The following is a 23338-nucleotide window of genomic DNA, read 5'->3' on the forward strand; positions in this document are numbered from 1 at the left end:
CTGACCCCCGGAGAAATCACTCTTTAAAACACAGTTGTGCAGTGTGGCAAGATTCTCTGTCTTTCAACCTCCCTTTAACACACACACACACACACACATGATGGCTGAAGTGGTCAGCTGCAGGTGACAGCAGACAGAAGGACACTGGTGGTTTCTGACACTGGGGGGTGAAGCCTATTCACTGTCACCAGTTGTTTCTTTCTGCCCATCAGTGGTCACATATTACACCAAGCTGCAACATCCACCACAACAGACTCTCCACGACTATGGCTATCACCGACTTTCTAGCAGCTTCAGACATCACTTCAGCTATTAATGCTTGTAAAGGTGAGGAGGTGATTATTTATTGGGTTATGCAAGTGTAGCCCCAGGATGTGAGGCCTTTGTTTGTGCATTTCACTGTGAGTTACATGGTACTTCGAGGGATGCTATAGTTTTAGCCTACATCATTTTAATTTTCTGGATCTAATCGAGTTTTATCTGTGGTTTTACTTTCAGCAAAGGATTCCTTTAGTCCAAAGATGTTTTTCAAAACAGTGGGTTTATCCAAGAAAAGTCCAACAGAGATCGAGAGGGTCTTTAAGATTTTGGATCAGGACAAAAGTGGCTTCATAGAACAGGATGAGTTACAGTTGAGTTTTATACAAATCACCTATGTACGATTATACACACTTCAGAACACATACTCATGTTTTTTCTCTGTGGTGCTGCCTCAATCAGACTGTTCCTGCAAAACTTCGCCAAAGGAGCACGGACCCTGACTGCAGCTGAGACCAGAGCTTTCCTCCTGGAGGGAGACTCGGATGGAGATGGGAAGATCGGCTGGGAAGGTTAGCAGGCCTGAGGGGCACTTAACCGCAGGCGCTGCATTGTATTTTCTGTTTGTGCCAGGCTTGAATGTTTTACTTTGTTGCGTTGCCAGGAAAAGGAAAAGGAAAAGGGGTACAGCATTTCCTACAGGCTGTGAGGGGATTGAGGTCAGGGGCCGATTTTTATCAAACCTGTAAGAATTACACTTAAGACCGGGGGAAAAATGTTAAGAAAAAGACAAATTTATCAAACTACTTGCTGCTACTGAGAGTTAAGAGTGGGAGTAACCTTCGAGCAGCTCTCAAGTGATGACACAATCACTTAATTTAAATGTGTACTAAGAGCTGAAATAGCCAATCAGGTACAAAATAAAAAAAAACAAAATAAAAAAACAGATACACAAAACAATAAAAGGGAAATTTAGTATCTTATTGGGAAGTGGAGACATTGATTCTTAACCTTCCTAAAAGCCCCCAGGAGCTCTCCCTTAAATTTAAAGTCTTTTAGCATTTTGGTAAACACAGATCCTGGTGTTAAACATCAGAATCAGGCATCAGAATAGTTAGAACAGAGATAAATCCTCTGCCTGTTAAGTGTCCACACTCTTTCATCCCAGCGCTGTCTTTTACTTTGTTTCTAGGCAGCTGAAGTGCAGCTACAACAATCACCTCATACAGTGTGTCACTGCCAGAGTTACACACTTCACTATGTTCGGTTTGTAGCTGGATGCAGTGAAGAGGAAGAATCTAAGAAGTCTAATATTCTGTTTTTATTCCTTGTTTTTCAGAGTTTTCAGCGCTGGTCAAGTCGTCATAAAGGCCTGCCTGATCTCTTGATGATTTGTTGTATGGTGATGATCTCAGGGTGGACCTCTTTTTATAATGTTTACTAGCTACAGTAAATTACATGGACTCAGCCGGGGATCCTACGTATTTAGAGTTATTAAATAAAACATGTCATAGTTTAAATGGAAAATAATGTAATAAAGTAATTAAACTACAAATTAAATCTCGCCTCTCTGCTATGTGTCTTTCCCTGCCAGAAGAGTTTATGAATAAATTGACTTTTTGCCATCAAATATTTATGTGTTTTTTTGTGCTTATGTCCAGCGAGAGCCTTGTCAAGATGAGCTGAATTCTCTCGCATGTTTTGATGTTATATTGAGCACTGGGAGAGGTCCAGCTTTTCCAGGGGCCAGGAGGCTTTGGTTTCTCCAATTAACGACATGAGCAACTTTCCACTGTGCAAATGAAGTGTTTGTCATTCTGCCACCCTCGGTTTGACACCTTAGATGGAATAGTATGGTGTGAATTATATGTTTACACTTAGACGACATGTACGCAACATTAAGCCCTGTTTTCTTTGAAATAATTGTATGGGTGAAAACATCATTTGAAAAACAATTTTATTATTTACTGCCATAAAACTTAATAAATTAGCTCTTTGTGCCCAAATGAAGCATTAAACACGCTCACTGTGGATAATCACAAAATGATTCCACATTGGAGTTCACAGCAATCAAAGAAAAAAAAAAAACATTAAATACATTCAATTTACAGTTTGCACACGGCTAATACAGCACAAAGCTCAGGCTTCACACATTACACTGCATGAGCTTCTTCGCCTGAATGGGTCCTCCATCTCTGTGGACAACATTAACAGTGCATTTTAATTCCATAAAGTATTGTAACTAAATCTGAAATTAAAAGCATTTAAAGGAAAGATATTTGGCCACAAAGTAGACAGCTGAAATATATTGTTACTATTGTGTCCTCAGAATCTCTATACAGCATAATGGCACTCTTCTTTTTCCACAAATATAATAGACATGAGAATATTTCTTCTTTACTGTCTATTGACAGTTTAAATGATTCTTCTGAAGATTCAGTTAACTTGGATTTGAAAGAAGAGAAGTTGTGTAACCTGGTCTTGTAGTAAATGACATCAGGACAGTGCTCAATGGATCCATACCAGTTACCATCCAGCTTTTTGGCCCCCTGGTCTTAATTACTGTGCAGGCTTGAAATGTTTATTGTGTGTGATAGCAGATGCTGGGAGGGGGGAGGCACAGGCAGAGTTTTGGCCCTGCCTGGTGCAGACTGAATCAGCATAGTCAGCTTTGGCAGACAGAGAGGTGTCAGGGGTGGGGGGTCTGAGAAAACAGGGATAGGAGGACTGGGTGTCTGGCAGGAGTTCAGCAGTGCTGGCCCGAGGAGGCCGAGAACTTGCGGTGACCCAGCGGAGGAGTTCTGGGACAGGATAGAGTTTCCAGGCCAGAACGTTTACCAGACTTCTGTCTGTGAGGCACATTTATTTGCAACTTTCTCTCAGATGGCAAGATGCTGCTCTGCTGGGCAGAGGAGAGTGAGAGGAGAATATGGGTCACTTCTATTTCTGCTGCAGCAGGAGGGAACAAACTCCTGCTGTCAGGTGGAGATTTGGAGACGTAGTTAATTCCTTTTCATAAATTAGTTCACACAGGGATGAAAGAAATATCTGCTCAGCCCCAAGCTACGTGGCATGATAAGAAAACTTTAAATTCTTCTGATATCTTAAAATCATCTAATCTAAATTGAATTTCTACGCGTTTACTATCCCGAGATGCTCATTAAAGCAAGGGAACACTGGGTTTTAGTTTTCTAAATATTCCACAATCACTATAAAAGATGATTTCAAACATAAAGTTCAGAATATGATGAGGAAGCATCCTTCACTTACTCATATTACAGAAGTTCATAGCCTTGCTTAATGGGTTTTATCCCTGCTGTGAGATATTTGTAATTTAAGCTTGATATTGAAGAAGGGCAGGAATAGTTACAGTATCTATGGCCGAGTCGTTTGAGGTGAGAGACCTCACTTGACCACAGCAAATGTTAAAGGCCAGAGATTAGTTTTACCAAGCTTTTAAGGAGATTTGAAGTGAAAGAGGAAGCTGAGTGAAATTAAAAAAAAAAAAAAACTGTCAGTGCCCTTTCTGTCTGGGGAGGGAACAGGTGTGATACCACTGAGGTGAAGGAAGTGACGAATTAGACAACATGTTTAAGCTTTTAAAGAGAGAGAGAGAGAGAGAGATCAATTTATGCGTTACAGAGGCTGCAGTTAAACTGAGAACTTATTCTGTGTAAAAAGGTGGAGAGCTGAATGCTTTCAATAAAGGTTTTATGAAAATTTGGGCTTACAGTATAATAAAATTTTGCTGATATTTCAATTTTAAGTCAAATTACATTAGTCACAGGATCATCTCAATACTGCCACCTGGTGTATAATAGGCACACAACAGCTTACAGTCGTCGTGGGAGCAAATATGGTCATGGAGAGACCATGGAGAGAGGATACTCATTTAGTTTCATTGTTTAGAACAGTGTGAGAACCGTACTCATTACGCAACCGCACTTAAGTGTTAAGATGATGATAATCAACTCTCAGTGTTTCCTAAAATAGTATCTCAAATAGTTTCATCGCCATAAGGAGAAATGGTCTGAATGGGTGTAAGAGGTCCAAAAATAAAGCCTGGCAGACGGTGCTCATGCTGCATGTAAGTGCATGATCATTACGTGCTATTAAATTAAAGCATTTCAAAGAATCCCTCTGGCTCTCCAATCAAATTCCCTCCTTCACGCTCACAGTGTTATTGACTGTTTATTTATCATCTTGTGTTTGTTTCATACATGTATTCATTCAGATTGGATTCACATTAATAAAATGCATTAAACTTTGCAGAAGGAGCCTTCCAAAATGATGCACTTATGAAAACGCTCCACTGCAACAGTCTGGGCATGAAGCCGCTTGATTGTCACTTTCTGCAGCAGCAATTCATTTTCTGTTTGTGCACTGTCCCAGATGGTCGAACGAGCTTCACAGTCTCGCGTCCTCAAATGTTGCAGTTATGCAGAATCAACTGAGACATTGGATGTTGAGTAAATTATTGGTGCGATCTGCGAAAAAAAAGATAAAAAAAATCAAAAGATCTACTCACATAAATACATCAAAATTAAAAAACTAAGTAAGAATTTTTTAATGTCGTCACCGCCGCCTGCGATAATCAATCACAACAACTAGACTTTTGTGACGCTGGAATGCCAGAAGGTCACTGAAGACATTTTACGCGCGCCAATTACGCACAGGCTCGTTTTCACCAAAACTGCACGGTTCAGAGGGCACGTGCAGGTCATTAATCACCACTGGTGATTATGGTGTAGAAGTACACGGGAGAGAGATTATGCTCTGCAATGGGCTACATATTCAGCAATATTTAACACTGTGATTTATTCATCATTCATTTATTTATTAGGGATATCTCTGGGCAAAATAATAGTCCAAATAATAATCTTAATATTCAGATTAATTTAGAAATGTAACATAAAAATGGACATAGAATATATTTGAGGTGTCATCACAACTGTTATAATAAAAATGCTGTAGCTGTAACTTACACTACATGTAACTGTCAGATAATTTGTAATGCCAGCCATACACAGTATAGAGGTTTACCTCATTCTCCACTCCATGCTGCTCTGCTGAGTTTAGCAGACCAAAACTACATGGCCACAGAGTACGTTTCACTCATATCAGCAGCGTATATTATTAGCCTTATGCAATATCAAGCACTTTTGCATAGGCCTACACTTAGCCTACCATTTAAGCATCTTCATTTATGTACATATAAATAGAACAGCTCTGTCTACTGGACACATTTTTTGACCGACAGCTTTGACTACTTTGCACACAGTGTCTATTACATAGCCTATGCATCATATTTCGGGTGAGTGAAGGTATATAAGCTTGCAAGAGTCGCTGAGGGGGTTCACTGCAGTGAGCAGATTCATCTGAGCGAATCCACTCTAGTCCACTCTCTAGAGCTAACCCTAAGGTGAGTTTCACTGAAGAGCTGCAGACCTTTAGCCCAGAGACTGCTGCCTGACTCACAGAGTGTCCCAGGGCTTCACCTTCATGCAATGGGATATAAATCGAGGAAAGGGGCCACACAGGGCCAGATTCTGAACATCAGAGGCTCAGAGTTTGGCTTTGGACTAACTAAGGAACTAAATGGAAAAAAACTATTTGCCAATCAACCACAGCTGCAAAGGATATTTGATCTTTTGCCTCGGAGGGCTTGGTTTTGGGGGAAAAAATTGGACTACTTTTTCTGATCATTTGTGCCTTGGAATACTCAAAGAGGGGAACTGGGAAATACATTGCATGGCAAAGTGAAGATTTCATGTAGCTTTGTAACTTTAAATGCTGTATTCCAAAGTGCAGTGAGGAAAGCTAACAGATATGCTTAGATGCAAAGTAAAACTGTCTCACCCCTGTCTGATTTGCTGCAGCTGAACTGATGAACTGATGACTTGTCCTCTTCTCTCCTCCCTCAGTTAACAATGGCATTCGCCGGAATCCTGAATGAGGCTGACATCACTGCAGCCCTTGCAGCTTGCCAAGGTAAACCTTGCAAACTGTCTCTGCATTTGGTATAAAAACTTAGGAAATCCTAGCAGCAGCTTCACATGCACAAAATCATGCATTCTATTAAATCTGCTCTGCAAGAGAAGGACTTGGATTCGAACTTTACTCATGTGTAGCTGCAGAATTAAGTTGCTGATGCAGTATCACCAGATAACCCGATTACAGTTACAGCCAGTTAGAAGGAGCCTCCTCGTGCATCTTTTCTGCATTTAACACAGCAGGATGATCTTTTTAAAACATCTTGCTGGATCAATAGTGCCAGCAAGCATACAGAATGTGACTTTCTGTTTGTCTTAGCAGAAAACAGATATCCTAATTTGTATCAGTGCAGCTACTGTAAGGAAAACACCTTTAGCAGGGTTAAGCTGAAATGCTGAAAGTCAAAGATTTGAGATGAATACAAACCAGCTGCCAAATCTTGTAAAAGAGAAGCAATGCAGCTGCAGAACACACTTTAGTTTCTGTGCGATTATATCTACAGTGTCTTATACGAGCCTCTCTCCGTCTCCTCTCAGCTGCCGACTCTTTCAAGCACAAGGACTTCTTTGTTAAGGTTGGCCTGGCTGGTAAGTCTGATGATGACGTCAAGAAGGCCTTTGCTGTCATTGACCAGGACAAGAGTGGCTTCATTGAGGAGGATGAGCTGAAGTAAGCACCCATTCTTCGATTTCATCTTCTCTAGGATCTTGTAGCACATGGGATCATCTTTCTTTGGCTCACGGTGAATTCTGAATGATGTCAGCACCTTAGAGCATCTGAGAATATACCAGGTGCTCTCCTCTGGAGCAACTCTACACCTCCTCTCTCCTCTTGTGTCTCATGTTGTAGGGTGACATAAACCAGAGGAGAAATCATATTAAAGTTTTGGGCCAAATTAAAAATCAGTTTCAGTGTGAGAAAGCCTAAATGATCCAAAGCTAAAAGCAATAAAGATCTGTTGAATAATCTTTGGTGACAAACTGAAAGATGATCTCAAAATCAAAACACCTTTAAAAACAAAAGATTCACTCATCGGCCTAAATATGTTTATACACAATGTGTTCAGCACTAAATATTGTCTGACTGTCCTCTCCAGGCTGTTCCTGCAGAACTTCTCTGCCAGTGCCAGAGCTCTGACCGACGCTGAGACTAAGGAGTTTCTCAAAGCCGGTGACTCTGATGGTGACGGCAAGATCGGAGTTGATGGTGAGAACATTTTTACCACAAGATGAACTTTACCCCACCCCCCCATAAGATCTTGAAATAACATTGGAACTACTCTCTGTCTTGTCTCCCTGCAGAGTTTGCTGCCTTGGTCAAGGTTTAAATGAACAAACTGACCAACATCTTACTTCACTACTCTAAAGGAACAACTTGAGCCAAGACTAACCCTCCTCTCTTCTCCTCTTCCCTCTCACTCTCTCTCAACTCTCCACACCACTTTTATACACTTGACCTTTCACCTCCCTCCAGACCATAAACAACCTGCTCCCTCTGTCTCTTCCTCTCTCTCTCTCTTTCTCTCCCTCTCTCTCCCTCTCTGGCCGTGCTCACCCCTTTGCTGTCCACAATGAATGTACCTGACTAAGTGTATAGCGTGGCTGACTTGTGTCTTTCTCTCTCTCTCTCTCACTTCTGTCGTCGTTTTACTATGTGAGTTTTGCTTACCGTGAGATCAGTGACGATGCACTTTTATGGGAAACGGACGGACGATGAGAAAACAATAAAGGTTCTTTTTCAATAACACAAGTCTGACCCTGGTCTTTAACACTCAGCTGTGAATCAAAGAACACCCTGAAGAATAGCTTCACCTGTTAGAAAAGTAAAAAATAAAAATAAAAAAAACTCTTTTAAAGAAAATCTTGGAGACCACTGACCAAATTACAATTTAATATATGTTTCTTCCATTTAAAGCCTGACGAGGTGACCTTTGCTGAACAATAACTATATATAACATTTAGCTAAGAGGCTACAAATGCTACTAAACTAACATAAGCACATGTGAAGCAGAGCCAGTCAGTCAAAGTCAGGGAAGTGGCTCAGTAATGTGCATTATACAGAAATATTTACCTAAAGTTTGCTAACATTAGCCACCATAAGCTGCTGGTCATACCAGACCAAATGAGGCCCTAGGAGCAAAACCCCTCAGTGTATTGAACTGAGCAAAGGTGCTTATTGCTAATGAGTCCAACTTTTCATTTGTAAGGAAAGAAATTTGTTATTCCATCTTTCATAAGTCACATGATCACACTTAAAACAGGCACTTTGGTGGGAGGTCATCCTGCTGTGGTGATGTGATAGTGAGTATGAGTGTAAGATTTAGGATAATCCTGCCATATTTAATCCAGCTCTCATCTCTTGTGTTGAAATTTCATTCATCCAGCCTCTCTGTCATGCCCTGTATTAATGAGCAGTAACCACAAGGTGGCGTCTCTAACCTGTCAGTAGGTCATTGGAGTTTGAGATGCTTGATGGTGTAACATTGCAAATTTGGAGGATTAGACATAGAGTAGGTTTGTTTTCTGAGCTTGAATGATTCAGTTTTTATTACAGCAAGTAGCTGATGTAACTACTTAAAACTCTGCCACTTACAAAGCGACAAAGTGAGTCAGATGCTCACCGTATGTGAAACTTTGTAGAATATAATGAGATTTCTTCCCCTGGTTCTCGTTACAAAAAGCATCCCTCCCCTCTCTCCTAATGCTATTAGTGCTGACTGGGTTCACCAGAGACGCTGCTGTGTCAGATGGTTTGAGATGCCCTCCCCCAACAACAAACTCATCAGTTTAGAGTGGACGGTTGCCATGGTGACCAGGTGCAGCACCAAAAAAGAGCTCCACCCAGGGCCTCACCTTACACATCAGGTCAGGTGCGTGCATGTGTTGGTGAGCTTTTGTGTCACAACATTTCCAGATGAAAACCATCTTAATTATGACAAAAAATTATAGATGTTAAGTCAAATGTTTTACATGTGTAAATATGGGGGAGAAACAGTAATGGTGTAATTCAAATACTCTTTAAAACTAAATACCTTTGGTGTTGATTAAGCTGTATATTTCATAGGGAGACAGTTCTGCTTTTAGTGCATAATCCAGAGTATTTTTCATAAAGTATTTCCCTTTTTTAACTTCCTTTTCCTCCAAGGACAATCTGGTAAAAGGACACCACGTAACTTCCTTACAGAAGAGAAATCAAAGCATTTCTTTATCACTGTAGTCACCAAATGTGTTTTCTTCAGTTTAGGTGAAATTTGTACCACAGCTCTCTTTCAGCCTGTTAAGCAGGTTTAAAGGTAAACACACCCAAAACAGTTAGACAGTGAGGTCTTGAGGCTTTACATTTGCTGCCAGACCTTGTAATATCAGTGTGTCACATAATGAAAGACAACTGATGAGGATAACAATCCCCTGTTGAGTCATAAGATGATTTCTGACCTGCCTGCTCGCTGTGGTCATCTGAATTTAGGAGATTATTCACTAAAACCAGCGAGAGAGAGAGAGAGAGAGAGAGGGAGGGAGGGAGAAAGGGGAGCTGATTAAATTTGAGATGTCTGTAAGCTCTAGCATGCACCTGCAGGGAGAGAGGGGGGTGGAGAAGGGGAAGGACAAGCAATGTAACACAGGGAAAAAGTTGATTGGACAAAACCCTACAGTGTTATGACAGGGAGGCAGAGGGAGAGCGGCTAGCAGCGGATATAAACAATAAAGGTTAATTGGGCAGGTGAGCAGGTGGAGGAACTCGAGAAGGAGGTGGTTGGCTGCGAGAAAATTTGATCCTCAGTCAGGTTTGAAACTCAAGCGTACCTCTGCGCATCCACCCTGGTGTATATATAAGACTGACACAGCTGTCAGCGGCCACCACAAAGCCTTATCTGCTGCTGCTGCTGCTGCTGCTGCTGCTGTGGACCTGGACAGAGAGGAAACCGAGCCAACAGCGGTGAGTCCCACAGCTGCATGGGGAGACTGTAGAGGTGTTTGCCAGGTGTGCTACCTGCCTGTCTGGGGGCCAGAGCTAGGAGTGGAACTAAAGTTTATACTTTTTAAAAAACTATTGCAGGGGCTTATTCAATTCAATTCAATAGAAATGTTATCATTAATCATTTACCTTTAGCAGCTTAAAAATGGAGAGAGGCTGTATCAACACCATTCATTCAGGGGAAAGTCAAAAAATATTTTATAAAACTGTGGAGAGTCTTACTTTTTTCAAATAACCACCACAACTCAATAATTTTTGTGCAGTCCCTGAATGCCAATTATCTTGTACAGCCCAACCAAGCCAATTATGCAGTTCAGGTGCAACAAATAGTCTCAGCAATTAAGAGGCCACCAGGGGAAAACTGATCAGGAGAGCAGTGAATTAAGAGTGGATCATGACATAATTTATTATGAATTTACAAAATGAAATATATAAAGTATATAGAATTTATTGTTGTTAGTTTTTTGTTGTTGCAAAGGCAAAAAAGGTAATCCAGGTAATGTGTGTGTGTGAGTGAGAGAGAGAGAGAGAGAGAGAGAGTGTGCATGTGTGAATAATTTACTGAACTTTACTTTTACCCTGCAGAACCAACATGTCGCTCACCTCCATCCTTTCAGCTGAGGCCATTGAAAATGCTGTCAAGGACTGTCAAGGTAGTATCTCAACACACACACACACACACACATACACACACATCACTGCTCTACCAGTATTTCAAACTCTGTCTGGTATTCAGCAAATTATGCAGAACACATGACCCCTCTGTTGTTTGTTCACACGTAATTTTGATAAAATGCACAATAATCCTGATCTGATCTAAATCAAACTGCTCATGATCTGTGTTGCATTTCGGTCACTGTCTGAAATCCTACAGGAAGGCTCATAATCTTCTCTGAGGCTGTGTTGTTTTCATTTTTATACAGTAACCTCTCCACTGAAGTCACATCCAGCTTGAACTGAATGTTGATGATTTCTGAATTTGAAAAGGTTTCTAATCATCTTGTTTGTTTTAGTGGAGGCATGTGTCTGCTGTGCTTAAAAGATGTATAAAACAAGGATGGAAAAGCTCCCACCTGGACAGCAGCCACATCATGTTTTAATCTCCACATCAGCTTCCAACCTTCCAACGTTTTATTCTTATTTTTGTGATGTATGATTATGTGTTGATGTGTGTGTTTTCAGCTCCAGACTCATTCTGCTACAAGAAGTTTTTCCAGCTGTGTGGCCTGTCCTCAAAGACGCCCAAGGAGATCAAAGATGTCTTCCAGATCCTCGACGAGGACAACAGCGGCTACATCGAGGAGTCTGAGCTCAAGTATGTTACATGACGCTGAGGAGTTTGCATTCCTCACATATAATCTTTTGTTCCTTTTCTTATACAGTATGATAAGCGATGCTGTAAAACATGCACTGAAAACACCAAGACAGATCATCCTTGCTAAAAAAGCTGCTTTAAACCAGTCTTCAAATGAATCATTTTCATATACAATCATTTGTAGTTACAGTTTGTGTGTATTTGTGTGTGTGTAACAGAGAGAAAGAAAAGGAGATTTAGTACAATAAATCACACAGTGGTATTATTTGGATGTCACCATTAAGCCGTCTCCTAATAATCCACTACGGGCAAAGTGTTATTGTTGTATTTGTGTTATATAATTCACCTTTGTGGAACAAGAGCTGGGGGCTGAACTGTGCAATTTAGGAATTGCTGCGTTTATGTGCTTTGCAATGCATCTCTGCATGTGTCAACTCAGAAATTAAAGCAAACATATATGTCCTTAATCTGTTTGTATTGTGTGTGTGTTTGTCTAGGTACTTCCTGCAACGGTTCGTCCCTGGGGCGCGGACACTGACCGAGGCAGAAACCAAGAGCTTCATTTCAGCAGCTGATGATGACAGTGATGGCAGAATTGGAGCAGAGGGTCAGTATCTGATTTCTCTGATTGTATTTTTTTTTCTAAACTCTTGATGGAAGCAGAAATTATCTCAGAGGCTGGATTAAATCTCAGTGGCTCAGTGCATCTCAGAGCACTTTTAGCCCACTCAGAAAATGCACTGCACTTTTTTTTTTTTAAATCTGTGTTCCGTTATATTTTCCAATCATTTAAGAGTCAATTAAAAGTCCCAGTGTCAATAACACATGTATATATTCTGCATTATTTGCTTTATTTTCCTCTAGAATTCCAGACGATGGTCCTGTCCTGAGTTTTGCAGATAAAAAAAGTCTTCGGGTCTTCAGTCACCTTCCCACCTCTGGAGTCACATGATCCCAGCCTCTATTCCCAAGGACTTCTTTTCTTTTCTACTAAAGTCTGTGTGAGTTTTTAAATGACCTTTTGTCCATTTAAAGACAACAGAGTTTTTCTTTCCTCTGTGTTGGTCCGTGTTTTCTTGTCTGTACACATCCCACCTCTGACAACGAATGAGATGAATAAACATATGGAAACATATGATGTGTCTTTTTGCAGATATTTTGTTATTCATGTGTCATACCAGTGAAATTGATTGGAATTCATAATGCTATATTTCATTCTTACCTGAAGATGGAACAGTTATCTGAATATGGTACATATTGTGTTTTGATATGAAGCTCAAATACAAACACAGTAAGTGTGTGTTGTTGAGTAATCACTCAACAAAACACTCATATACCACAATGACTTTTTAACTCATGAATACACAGCACTGTGCAAAGGTTTTAGGCACTCAAAGTAAAGAGAGGATGCTTTTATGCAGTTAACGTCATACAAAGTGCAGTTAACAGAGCCTAAATCCAATATTGTGACAGTTTATTGAACAGCATTCCTTAAATCCAATTCAAGGTGTCCTCTGTCTGTCTCTGTAATCCCAGACTGACTCCATGGTGTTGAGATCAGGGCTCTCTTTCCGTATCATCTGTTGCCTGACTCCTGTTGCTGAAGATACAACTCTTTATGACCATACTGGTTGTATGTTTGGCCTTGTTGTGAATTTGGGACCAGTCAAATGCCTCACTAATGTGTACTGTGCTGTGTGATGGATAAGACTCTAAACATCTAAAGTGCCTAAAACATTTGCATAATAGTGCATATAATTCATTATTCATAGATCATAAAGAAAAATATTCTAGATTAAGGAATTTGAATTTGGTTTTATTTCAGTATCAATTTTCAAGGTTTATATTTGTACATAAAAATACATAGAAGATATAAAGAGGATTAATTTGAAAGTAAATACGAGCTACCATTCAAGCAAATGACTGATCATGTAGGTTAAAGTTACTGTTGTCCTTCCAACAATTTATACATAATAGACAGAGTCATTGAATTTGCCAAGGTTTGTTAACAAACTCCACCAAACATCACAGTGTGCCATCATTATCCCCGGAGCGCAATGTAGAGCTGCAGGAGGGTGTAATCAAATGCAAGGACAAACGAGGCAAGACCCAGGACAAAGTGAAACAGAATACCTGAGATGAAATACAGAAATGTTGGGAAAAAATTGTTCAAAATTGATGAAATTAACGGTGTCATCATGAACAGCAATCTGAAGTCTGAAACCAGGTGCAGTAGGTATATCCACACAATATTTATTTACTTTTTTATTTATTACTTTATTACAAAAGACAGACTTTACAACGCCTCACGCTCCCTCTGTGGAGGGACTAGGAACCTTTATTTGGTTCGAACGTGCGATTACCCGAACCGTTGCACTTGTGACACCGCGCTGTCAAAAGCAGGAAGTTAAGAATGTAAAGTATAATGCGGCATCTCCTCTCATTGATCTCATTTCCTCATTTTTTATTTTTATTTACGCTGTCTACAACCACGGGCACCTTAACGTGTTGGGTGTATTCTCTGTAAGGTGAGTGTTACCGTCGTGTTGTCCCGTTACCGTCACGGTTCGCTGAGTTTTTCTCCGCCTGGACCTCTGCAAACACAACTCTCCTGCTAGCAGAGCCAGCTAACCCGCTAGCTGCCCTGACTGACTTCACGTCGGCTGCTTGTTAACTTGTTGTCAGTTAGTGTTAAGTACTTGTGCTTATTAACTCACAGAGCCACAGACGTTACCCTGTCTGTTTAATTCACGAGTTAACGTTTACGAAAACAACCGGTGAGTAAAGACATCGAGGTGATTTAGCTCAGCTTTACTAGAGTTTACCGGCTAAACGACAGCGGTTAGCGTTGCTAAATTTACGGTTACCTCAAGTGTAAACAGTGGTATACAAAACAAGAGGTAAAAACTATCGAAGGACAGTTGCTCAAGTGCTATACAGAAGTAAAAATAAACACAACAAGCTTTTCTTCCATTAAAATTACTGCTAAAACTTAATACCTGCTGCCTTGTAATAAATCATGTATTCATGAAGATTATAATGTTCAGTGGTTGTTGTGACCAGTTTTGTTGGTGTAGCTTCTTTGTGTAGTGTATTTACAGTTGTATTCAAATGTTTGGACACCCTACTAAGTCAGGACTTAGTCGCAACTCTGAATGCAACTGTTAATGGAAACACTGATCGGTCATATTGTGGGCAATACTCAATCTTCTTAAATTATGTCAATACTGGGGCAGGCCTTCTGTGTACATCATCTACAGCTATACTCAGTGTGTGTAGACCCATCAGTCACAAGTTAATTAATGTTATCTCTAGATTTGTCATGCTACAGTGTGTATATAATGTGTGTGTGTCTTTATCCTGCAGGCACACGGCATGCTAACCGAACTGTCCTTGGAGCAAAGGAAATCCAGACACAAGTTACACTAATGCTGATGATTAGGTAAAAATGACACAAGGCTGACACTGGAAAGAAATCCAGGGATCTCTTGGCTTTTGTTTCTCTATCAGCTTTGTCTTTGTGTCTGTTACAGTCCCAGAATGGCCTCAGGAATGCAAGAGAAACAGTATACACCATCCCTGCTTAGTTTTTTCATCTATAACCCTACATTTGGACCACGGGAAGGAGAGGTGAGCAGTTGATATGTACATACATGTTTTACACCTGAATCTATTTACCCCTTTAACTCAAGGTACTAAAAACATTTTTTTAGTATAATTGCATTGCTAATGGAAAGAGTTTTTCTTTAAGGAAGAGAAGAAGATTTTGTTTTACCATCCCAGTGAAGTTGAGAAGAATGAGAAGATTCGAAATGTGGGCCTTTGTGAAGCCATCGTACAGTTCACCAGGTACAGATCTGAGTGCTGTGCTCTAAACAGAGGCAGAGTATAACTACAGTATCATTTTCCCCGCTAACATTTTACTGACAGGGTGGATTTGGGGGTGTCTGTTAAGCCTTGTGGCATTTTGCTAAAAAGAATGTCATTTCTTTCATCTTGTAGTGTAAATAGTGTGAATAGCGAAATGTTGATGAAAGCAAACCGGTGGCAAACAAATGATGGGAAGATGCAGATACAAAATGATTAGCTGCTCGTCTTATTTTATCTGTGTCTCAGTGCTTTTCACGGTCATGTCTTTTTGTCCTCCAGGACCTTCTGTCCAACAAAACCAGCTAAATCCCTGCACACACAGAAGAACCGGCAGTTTTTCTTTGAGCCTGAGGATAATTTCTGGATAGTCATGGTACCGTAAAGGCTTATGTGTACATTAACTATTAAGCTTGTAATGTTTGTCTAGACTTTGTTGACCTTAGAAATGTAACGTAGCCTTACATCTTTAATCCCTTTTTACCTGCTGCTTTTATTCCTCAGGTGGTTCGAAACCCAATGCATCGAGAAACCAAACAAAGATGGCAAACCTCCCACAATAGAATATCAGGAGGAGGAAATACTTGTGAGTACTGAGACATACTCCTAGATGTTTTCTTTGTCTTCTCAGAATATTGAAGTTTTACATTTTACTTACCATGTCCTCTTGTCTCTGTAGGATACTGTTTATGGTGCAGTTGTAAGGCAATGCTACAGTATGTACAAAGTAAGTCCCAGTATGTTTTAGATTATCTGTTATACTTTTAACAGCTTTGTTCTCTTGCATAAAAGTGACACTCCTACAGTACCTCAAAATACTAATTTCATAACGCAAAAAGAATCATCTTGTAACAATGATCATTTTCCTTATGCTGTAGCTCTTCAATGGCACGTTTGGCAGAGCAATGGAGGCTGGCGGAGTGGAGCTGCTCACTCAGAAGCTTGAAAAGTTTTTCTACAGGGTAAAAATCTGTCCACTTCTTACTTTGTTGCTAGGTGGATAAATACACTGACTTTGCTTTGACAACATGATTCATTTTAATTTGATAATGCACACAGAGTTATTTATAAAAAGTCAGTCAAGCCTGAAAGTAAATGTTTTCACAGGGGCTCTCACAGGGGCCTCTGCTGATTTTACTTCGGCATACTGTACATTTAATGTTTTGTTTCCTTGCAAATACTCATGTCACGGTTTTAAGAAATGTTTGCAATCATGCCTGATTTCTCAATAATTATCTGCCTACATCAGCTGTCTTTGCCTCATGCTGCTGTCACCTCGCTTTAACAATGCAGCTCTAAGCAAAAGTGTCCATCCATCCATTAGCTATACTGCTTATGTCTTAAGAGTTGCAGGGGGCTGTAGCACATCCCAGCTGACACTAGGCGAGAGGCAGGGGAAAACACAAAGCATAAAAAATACATTTCTAATTAGGGAATACCCTTCTAAAGTTAATGTGGGCTTCCCTCGCCACCATGTAACTCAAAGACGGAGAGAAAGAGAGAGGCTGTGGTGTGCATATCAGAGGTTGAATGTCAGTGCTTTTCTGCCCCAGGGTGTGATGTAAGCGTCTGTGCAGAGCGTCAATCACAGAGTTTCTTATTCCACTTTCTTTATTGCACTGTAAGGAGGCACTTGTAGATGAGGAAACTAACCCCTCTCTCCTTTCCTTCTCCTGTGTCTTTGTCATATTCGTTGTGTGTGTGTGTGTGTGTGTGCGCGCGCTTATTCTGGGGTTTCCAGTATCTGCAGACTCTCCACTTGCAGTCCTGCGACCTGCTGGATGTATTTGGAGGCATCAGCTTCTTCCCACTGGACAAGATGACCTACCTGAAGATCCAGTCGTTCGTCAACAAAGTGGAGGAGAGCCTCAGCCTGATCAAATACACAGCCTTCCTGTATAATGACCAGCTTATCTGGTACAGACTGAGCACTTGTTGAAAATTTGTTCTAAACTGTATGGATTTGCTGGCTCTCATGGTCTTATGCAAAAATCCAAGCATTGGCATCTGCACGCACATCATGGCATGCTGGGTAAACAGAGGTGGCTTTAAACACAACCTCTAATCCTCTTTGCGGTTTATGTGCTCCCTGACATGTCACTTGCCTTTAATTGCACTGTCAGCCTGCTGGCACGGTGTGTTAGCACAGGGGAATTATGTGATTGCTAATGAAATGACTTGAGAGCAGTGTGATCTTTCATTGCGAGCTGTCAAGAAACAAACAGAGGAGTTGTTTAATTATTGTCCAAATTAAGTAGCTGCATTGTGTGCTTTCATGCTCTGCTCTGGAGTATTCATTGTAGCGTGTTTACAACCACTGCTGAGCTCTAATTACTACCAGGAGATGCTTTGTTTTAGCATCTAGCCCATGCTGCAGAACACAGCTTACAGTAGGCCAAAAAATACACAGTCACACAGTTTGTATTTGCATTTAAGGTGTAAAGGATATAAGGTGTAAAGGTTTCACTTTTTGGTTTTGGCCTTCAGGAGCGGACTAGAACAAGATGACATGAGGATCCTGTACAAGTACTTGACCACCTCGCTGTTCCCCAGACACTCTGAACCAGAGGTGAGGAAGTGGAAGTGCACAACAGACAAATAAAATAGCTCGAGGAAGCATAGGAGATGAATTTAGGATGTCATGAAAGAAACAAAGGACCAAGGAATGTTTATGTAGGATGGAGGAAAGAAGCTTGCTGCCATCAAACTTAGCATAAGTGTGTGCTGCTAATGCTAAGCTTCTCCCCTCTTGTCATGTTATAGAAGTATTTGTTGTACAATACTTTCAAAACAATGCTACACATTTTCACTCTAACCCGTTTCTTCTTCTTCTTTTTTTCTCCTCTTAGTTGGCTGGCAGGGACTCTCCTCTTAGGCCAGAGGTTGCAGGGAATTTGTTGCACTATGGGAGGTAAGTCCCTGACCCCTGTATGTGTATCTATGTACCCACCTCCTCTGCACAGGATAGAGTCATAATGAGAATAAAACTTGGATTTTGTTTAACCAGTAGAGTCATGTCAATTAAGGACAAGTTAAGGCATAAATGTTTACATATGGAAGCATGTGTGTCTGTCAGCATCATGTGGTTTCGACCCATGGACAGAAGTAAGCTTTGCTTGCAGTCAGCCAAATTAGATAAGGAGGTAACTCCCTTGGCTAACACTTGGTAGTCAAGCAACAGAGTAGAGGGTAGAGTATCACTGCAGCCTCAGGAAAAAAATCAGCTTTCCCTTCCATTTCAATTTACATGTGTAACTAGAGGACATTTACTCAGGTATTTTCTGTCTAACAAAATGTGTGTATATGCTGCTTGATGTAGCTAGTGTCTAAAAGTGAAGTGTGGCTGCTGAAGTAGTCCAAGTCTGACTCCTGGTGACCAATTGTGAGACAGAAAATGCAGTTTTACAGCTCTAACTAGATGATGCAATAAAATATAGAGTGTTTTTTTAGGCTGGGAACTGGAATAAGGTAAATAGATGCACTTGAAGATCCATTGTGAGCAAAGTTCCACATAGAAAAGGCATGTTTCAGCCATAGACATTTATATACAGTTCTCTATATTTATCTATATTCATCTTATTTCATCCTTATTTTTTTTTTTTTTATCCTTTACTGAGTTTACTGTTTATTTTTTATTTTATTTTTTATGCTATTTTTTATCCCTGCTTGCAAGCAGTTGTTGTTGTTGTTTGTAAACTGTCCTGTGTGCTGCTTCATTCTTTATACGCTGCTGGAAATTTAATTTCCCTGAGGGAGTCATCCCAAAGGGATCAATAAAGCCAAGTCTAAGTCCAAGTCTAAGTCTCTAGACATGCCTTCAATGCTAATTGTTCCGCTTAATATTAAATGGCATCCTTGGAATCCAGTGTATTAATAGTACAACAGTGAATCCCTTGTTGAGTTGTGGCCTTATCAATTAGATCAGTTGGGGAGGAATGAGAGTTGAAAAGCCACTGATCCATTTTAGAACTGAGGAAATTAGTTCTTGGTGCTTTTATGATTAGTTTTCCAATTTGTGTGCTTGATTAAATTATCTTCAGTCCATCACACACATCCAGTCTGAATATTTGCCCAGCTGACCACTCTTCCATTCTCTTTAGGTTTTTGACAGGACCTACTAATCTTAAAGATCCAGAGGCCAAATTCCGATTTCCAAAAATATTTGTCAGCACAGGGGATGGCTATGAGGAGCTGCATCTGATTGTTTATAAGGTACGGTAGAGTAAATATCACCTGCTGTGTTGTGCCAGTCTACAGACTCAATCTCCTGATTCATTCATAAGCATACAGGAGTTTTTCTAATGTATTAAAAATAGTGGGGGGAAGTTGTTATTCATTTTAGGATGATTCTCATAATCTGTGACTGGAGGATTTGTTTATGAACAGTAGATTTAGGATGAGCTATTCCAAACTCTATCAAACGATATGGATTTTTTGGGATTAGACAGCTGAGTTTTAAAATGATGAAGTATGTCCCGCAATGCTCATCATCATGTTAATGTAATTCCTAACCTGTGTGACCTTGATTCTGCATTTAACCTGCTGATCTGCTCTTTTCCAGGCGATGAGTGCTGCAGCTTGTTTTATGATCAGTGGTAAGTGTGAACCCATCTACCTATTAGACGAAGTTAGCTTTCTTTTCCTTTTTCTCTGTTAATTTCTTAAAGTTTAGTTCTATTATTTTGTTATCTTATAGTGTTTTGGCCATGTGGCTGCTAATGTAAAGCTAAAATATGACTAATGCTTGTCTTCCTGCTCTCCTCCATCTCTTTCCAGCCTCTGTGGAGCTGACGAGGGAGTTCTGTGAACAACTGGACGGCTTGGTGGGCCCTCAGCTTACCTTGCTGGCATCTGATATATGTGAACAGTTCACCATTAACCGCAGGATATCAGGGTCAGTTGATAATACACCACTCTCCTAATTTATAACTCATTCCCTTTTGAAGATGGCTTTTCTTCAAATGATAACAGTGAATTTAGTTTGTGTAATTTGTGTAGTTTTTCTTTAAGTTCTTTACTCAAAACAAATGATAAAAAAAAGATACAGCAGGAGAGTCAACAAGCTAGAAACAGACATAAGATAAACAGATAAAATGTGCAACATATCAAACCTGTGATTTCAAGAAATAAGAATAATTCATAGACTAATAGACAAAAATTGGTTTTAATAAGAGATTTTAAAAAGTAATGATTGAACTCTTCAGGCAGGTCATTGAAGAGCTTAAATTGAACTCTATACACAGGACCAGCCAGCATGTTCTCGTCTGAGAACATCAGGATGTGCCAAGGTTCGTAAGGGGAGAGTATCTCTGAAATATAACCAGCAGCATTAAAAAATAATAAATAAAATTTTTAAATTAAAAAAAATTGTGTAGTATTTCTAAACAGTGTTATCTGTGTATCTGTCAGATAAAAACATTTTCTGCCTTGGTAGAAAGTTTAGTGCTGCTCTGTCCTTGGTAATTACAGCAGCCATGTTGTTTGTCACCAGTTTGTCGTCAGTCCCTTGTATTAACTCTGCCTGGCTGGCAGTGATGGACGAGACTCTACCACTGGATGACGTCATGGCACTACTTAGGGGTAACTCAAGCAGTGTAGCTTTAAAGACTGGCATCCTGGCCTGCTCTCCTTTAACCCCAGCAGTTAGCTTCAGATGTGGCCTGCTCTGTAATCCAAGACTGGACTCCCTGGCCTGGCCAGTTTGATGGGCTCCTTTTTAATCACTCTAGTGAAGAATACACTGAATAAATAATGCCGTCCCAAATTCCTCAGCTGGCATTTGGGACTGTGTCCTGACCAAGATTGATGGAGCTGTAAATAATAAGATTCAGTATAGATAAAAATCAGTTGTGTGGCCCTGGTGCAATTACAGGACCATTGTTAGATAAGCTGCGATAATAACTGTGCCCTCAGCTCAGATGGACAGAGGAGGTGGCTTAATTAAAGTGAAGAACTTAGTTTTTGGTGGATGTTATCTTCCACAGTGATTTAACATGTGTTTACAGAGATGTGAACTCTTTAACCTGACATTGTTGGTCTCTCAGCTTCAGTGTTAAAACATGGTAGCAAGATGTGGCATTCATCCAGAATTGTCAAAACTGCAAACTGTAAAGTAAAGGATTCTGTAATCCCTACACTGACTGAAGATGTTGTTTTATTTATGCTTTACTTTTTGTTTAATCTCCTTTTTGGATTCTTCTGTTATCGTGTCCGTCCAGGCCAGAGAAGGAGCCCCAGTTTAAGTTCATCTACTTCAACCACATGAACCTGGCGGAGAAGAGCACCATCCACATGAGGAAGACCGCCAGTGTTTGCCTCACCTCTGTGCATCCTGACCTCATGAAGATCCTGGGGGACATCAACTGTGACTTCGCCAGGTACTGCAGAGAACGTTGGCTTAGTTAAACTGCAGTTGTATTTATCTCGCCTCCAGATATTAAGTGTTCAGCCACCAAGTCAACATGGTGGCAATGCTGGCTTTTCCAGCAGAAACCAAAGAGTAAATATACTTGGTTAGTTTAAGTTACGGAAATGTTTCCTTATATGTCAAACAGCTTGAGGCTACAAATTGTCAATATTTTTCCCTCTGGATACCAGCCAAATAGTGTAATTTTCATACATAATGTGATGCTCCTGGGAACTTTGTTAACTATTTTTTGAAGTAGTCATGAGACTGGTCATGTGAATGTCCCGTTTCCAGTCTCTGGGACATACAGTGGCATTGCCACTTGCAGCATTTATCCCAGTGTCAGTATCACTTCCTGTTTTTGTGCAGATGGTGTACAGATGCTGCTTGTCATTTTTCTTGCCAGTACATTGAAAACTTACCTGTTGAATTTATGTAATTAATTGAATTAATTAACTGAATTTTATGGTATGACATGTGGGTCTTGACTTTTTAAATGACATTTTGTAGACTGCTTAGGTAAATACATGATCTTAGTCACATATAAGAACCTGCTGAAAATGTGTTGTTTTTTCCTGTCCATCTCCCAGGGTTGATGAAGATGAGGAAATCATCGTAAAAGCAATGACAGACTACTGGGTAGTCGGCAAGAAGTCAGACCAGAGAGAACTGTATGTGATCCTGAATCAGAAGAACGCCAATCTGATTGAAGTAAACGGTATGTCTCCACCACCTGGCAAAGAGTAAATCTGCGTCATTACTGCCACAATAGACAATCTGCCTTGATATTTTAATCTCCACTTCACCTTTAATGCCCTTTTGTCTTTTCTCTTGCACAGAGGAGGTTAAGAGGCTTTGTGCAACGCAGTTCAACAACATATTCTTCTTGGACTGATGGAGGAGAGATTGTTTCACCACACTAAAAACTGTCAGTGTTGCAGGGTATCATGACAGCATCAGCGTAATGCAATAATTGCATTGTAAAATAAAAAAATATAATAAAAAGCAGCTTTCTCACCAAGTTTTTTTTTTTTAATTTAACCTACAAAATTGTAATTTCCTCTTGTAATTATGTGTAAAAATCCAGATTTTTACTGTACATGTACTTTATTTTCTTTCATTTTCTTTGTACATATTTGTAGGATTTTTTAAAACTGTTTATTTTGATTTCTTTCAAATTACAGTTTGTTCATGCATTTTTTTTCAATGAACACATCATGACAATGTTTCAAGTTAATTTAAAAACTGACATGCACAGAACAGTTTACTCCAGGTTCCTTTAATGATCAGTGATAGTTTTAAAAGATGTCAACATGTCAAACGTATTGAGGTTTGTAAACAACTGTGCTAACTTTAAATAAATTAAGAATTAATTTTACTCAGTGTAAGAAATCTATTTTTTCTGTGTAACAATGGATAATGGTTTTGGACAAATAGCAACATGAGTGATTATGTGTTGGATGGTTTTGATGGTAAGAATGGTATGTATTCATAATGCAAAATTACAACATGAACTAATTTGA

At 39.9% G+C, this 23338-nt stretch overlaps 4 protein-coding genes across 4 annotated transcripts; all 4 read left to right on the forward strand.

Annotated features, from left to right (window-relative positions):
* The first annotated feature begins 157 nt into the window (after positions 1 to 157).
* LOC108880783 (parvalbumin, thymic) lies at positions 158 to 1890 on the forward strand. Its single transcript, XM_018672485.2, has 4 exons — positions 158 to 327; positions 499 to 631; positions 721 to 830; positions 1598 to 1890. The coding sequence occupies exons 1-4, from the start codon at positions 267 to 269 to the stop codon at positions 1624 to 1626; spliced, it is 333 nt and encodes a 110-aa protein (XP_018528001.1). The 5' UTR covers positions 158 to 266; the 3' UTR covers positions 1627 to 1890.
* Positions 1891 to 5610: 3720 nt separating this feature from the next.
* pvalb3 (parvalbumin 3) lies at positions 5611 to 8001 on the forward strand. The gene is made up of 5 exons (XM_018672486.2): positions 5611 to 5680; positions 6183 to 6249; positions 6789 to 6921; positions 7349 to 7458; positions 7554 to 8001. Exons 2-5 carry the CDS (start codon positions 6189 to 6191, stop codon positions 7577 to 7579), a joined length of 330 nt encoding a protein of 109 aa, XP_018528002.1. The 5' UTR covers positions 5611 to 5680; positions 6183 to 6188; the 3' UTR covers positions 7580 to 8001.
* A 1761-nt stretch (positions 8002 to 9762) lies between these two features.
* pvalb9 (parvalbumin 9) lies at positions 9763 to 12677 on the forward strand. Its single transcript, XM_018672458.2, has 5 exons — positions 9763 to 10188; positions 10813 to 10880; positions 11410 to 11542; positions 12040 to 12149; positions 12407 to 12677. Exons 2-5 carry the CDS (start codon positions 10820 to 10822, stop codon positions 12430 to 12432), a joined length of 330 nt encoding a protein of 109 aa, XP_018527974.1. The 5' UTR covers positions 9763 to 10188; positions 10813 to 10819; the 3' UTR covers positions 12433 to 12677.
* A 1235-nt stretch (positions 12678 to 13912) lies between these two features.
* ccz1 (CCZ1 homolog, vacuolar protein trafficking and biogenesis associated) lies at positions 13913 to 23193 on the forward strand. Its single transcript, XM_018672470.2, is given in 18 exon segments — positions 13913 to 14070; positions 14909 to 14984; positions 15076 to 15172; positions 15294 to 15391; positions 15692 to 15785; positions 15914 to 15931; positions 15933 to 15995; positions 16089 to 16136; positions 16288 to 16371; positions 17151 to 17326; positions 17897 to 17978; positions 18259 to 18320; positions 19510 to 19621; positions 19971 to 20004; positions 20186 to 20303; positions 21628 to 21786; positions 22406 to 22533; positions 22655 to 23193. Coding segments are annotated over 17 exon segments (1443 nt in total). The 5' UTR covers positions 13913 to 14070; positions 14909 to 14970; the 3' UTR covers positions 22711 to 23193.
* Positions 23194 to 23338: the final 145 nt, after the last annotated feature.

Source organism: Lates calcarifer, linkage group LG23 (genome assembly GCF_001640805.2).
Source record: "Lates calcarifer isolate ASB-BC8 linkage group LG23, TLL_Latcal_v3, whole genome shotgun sequence".
Taxonomy (NCBI): domain Eukaryota; kingdom Metazoa; phylum Chordata; class Actinopteri; family Centropomidae; genus Lates; species Lates calcarifer.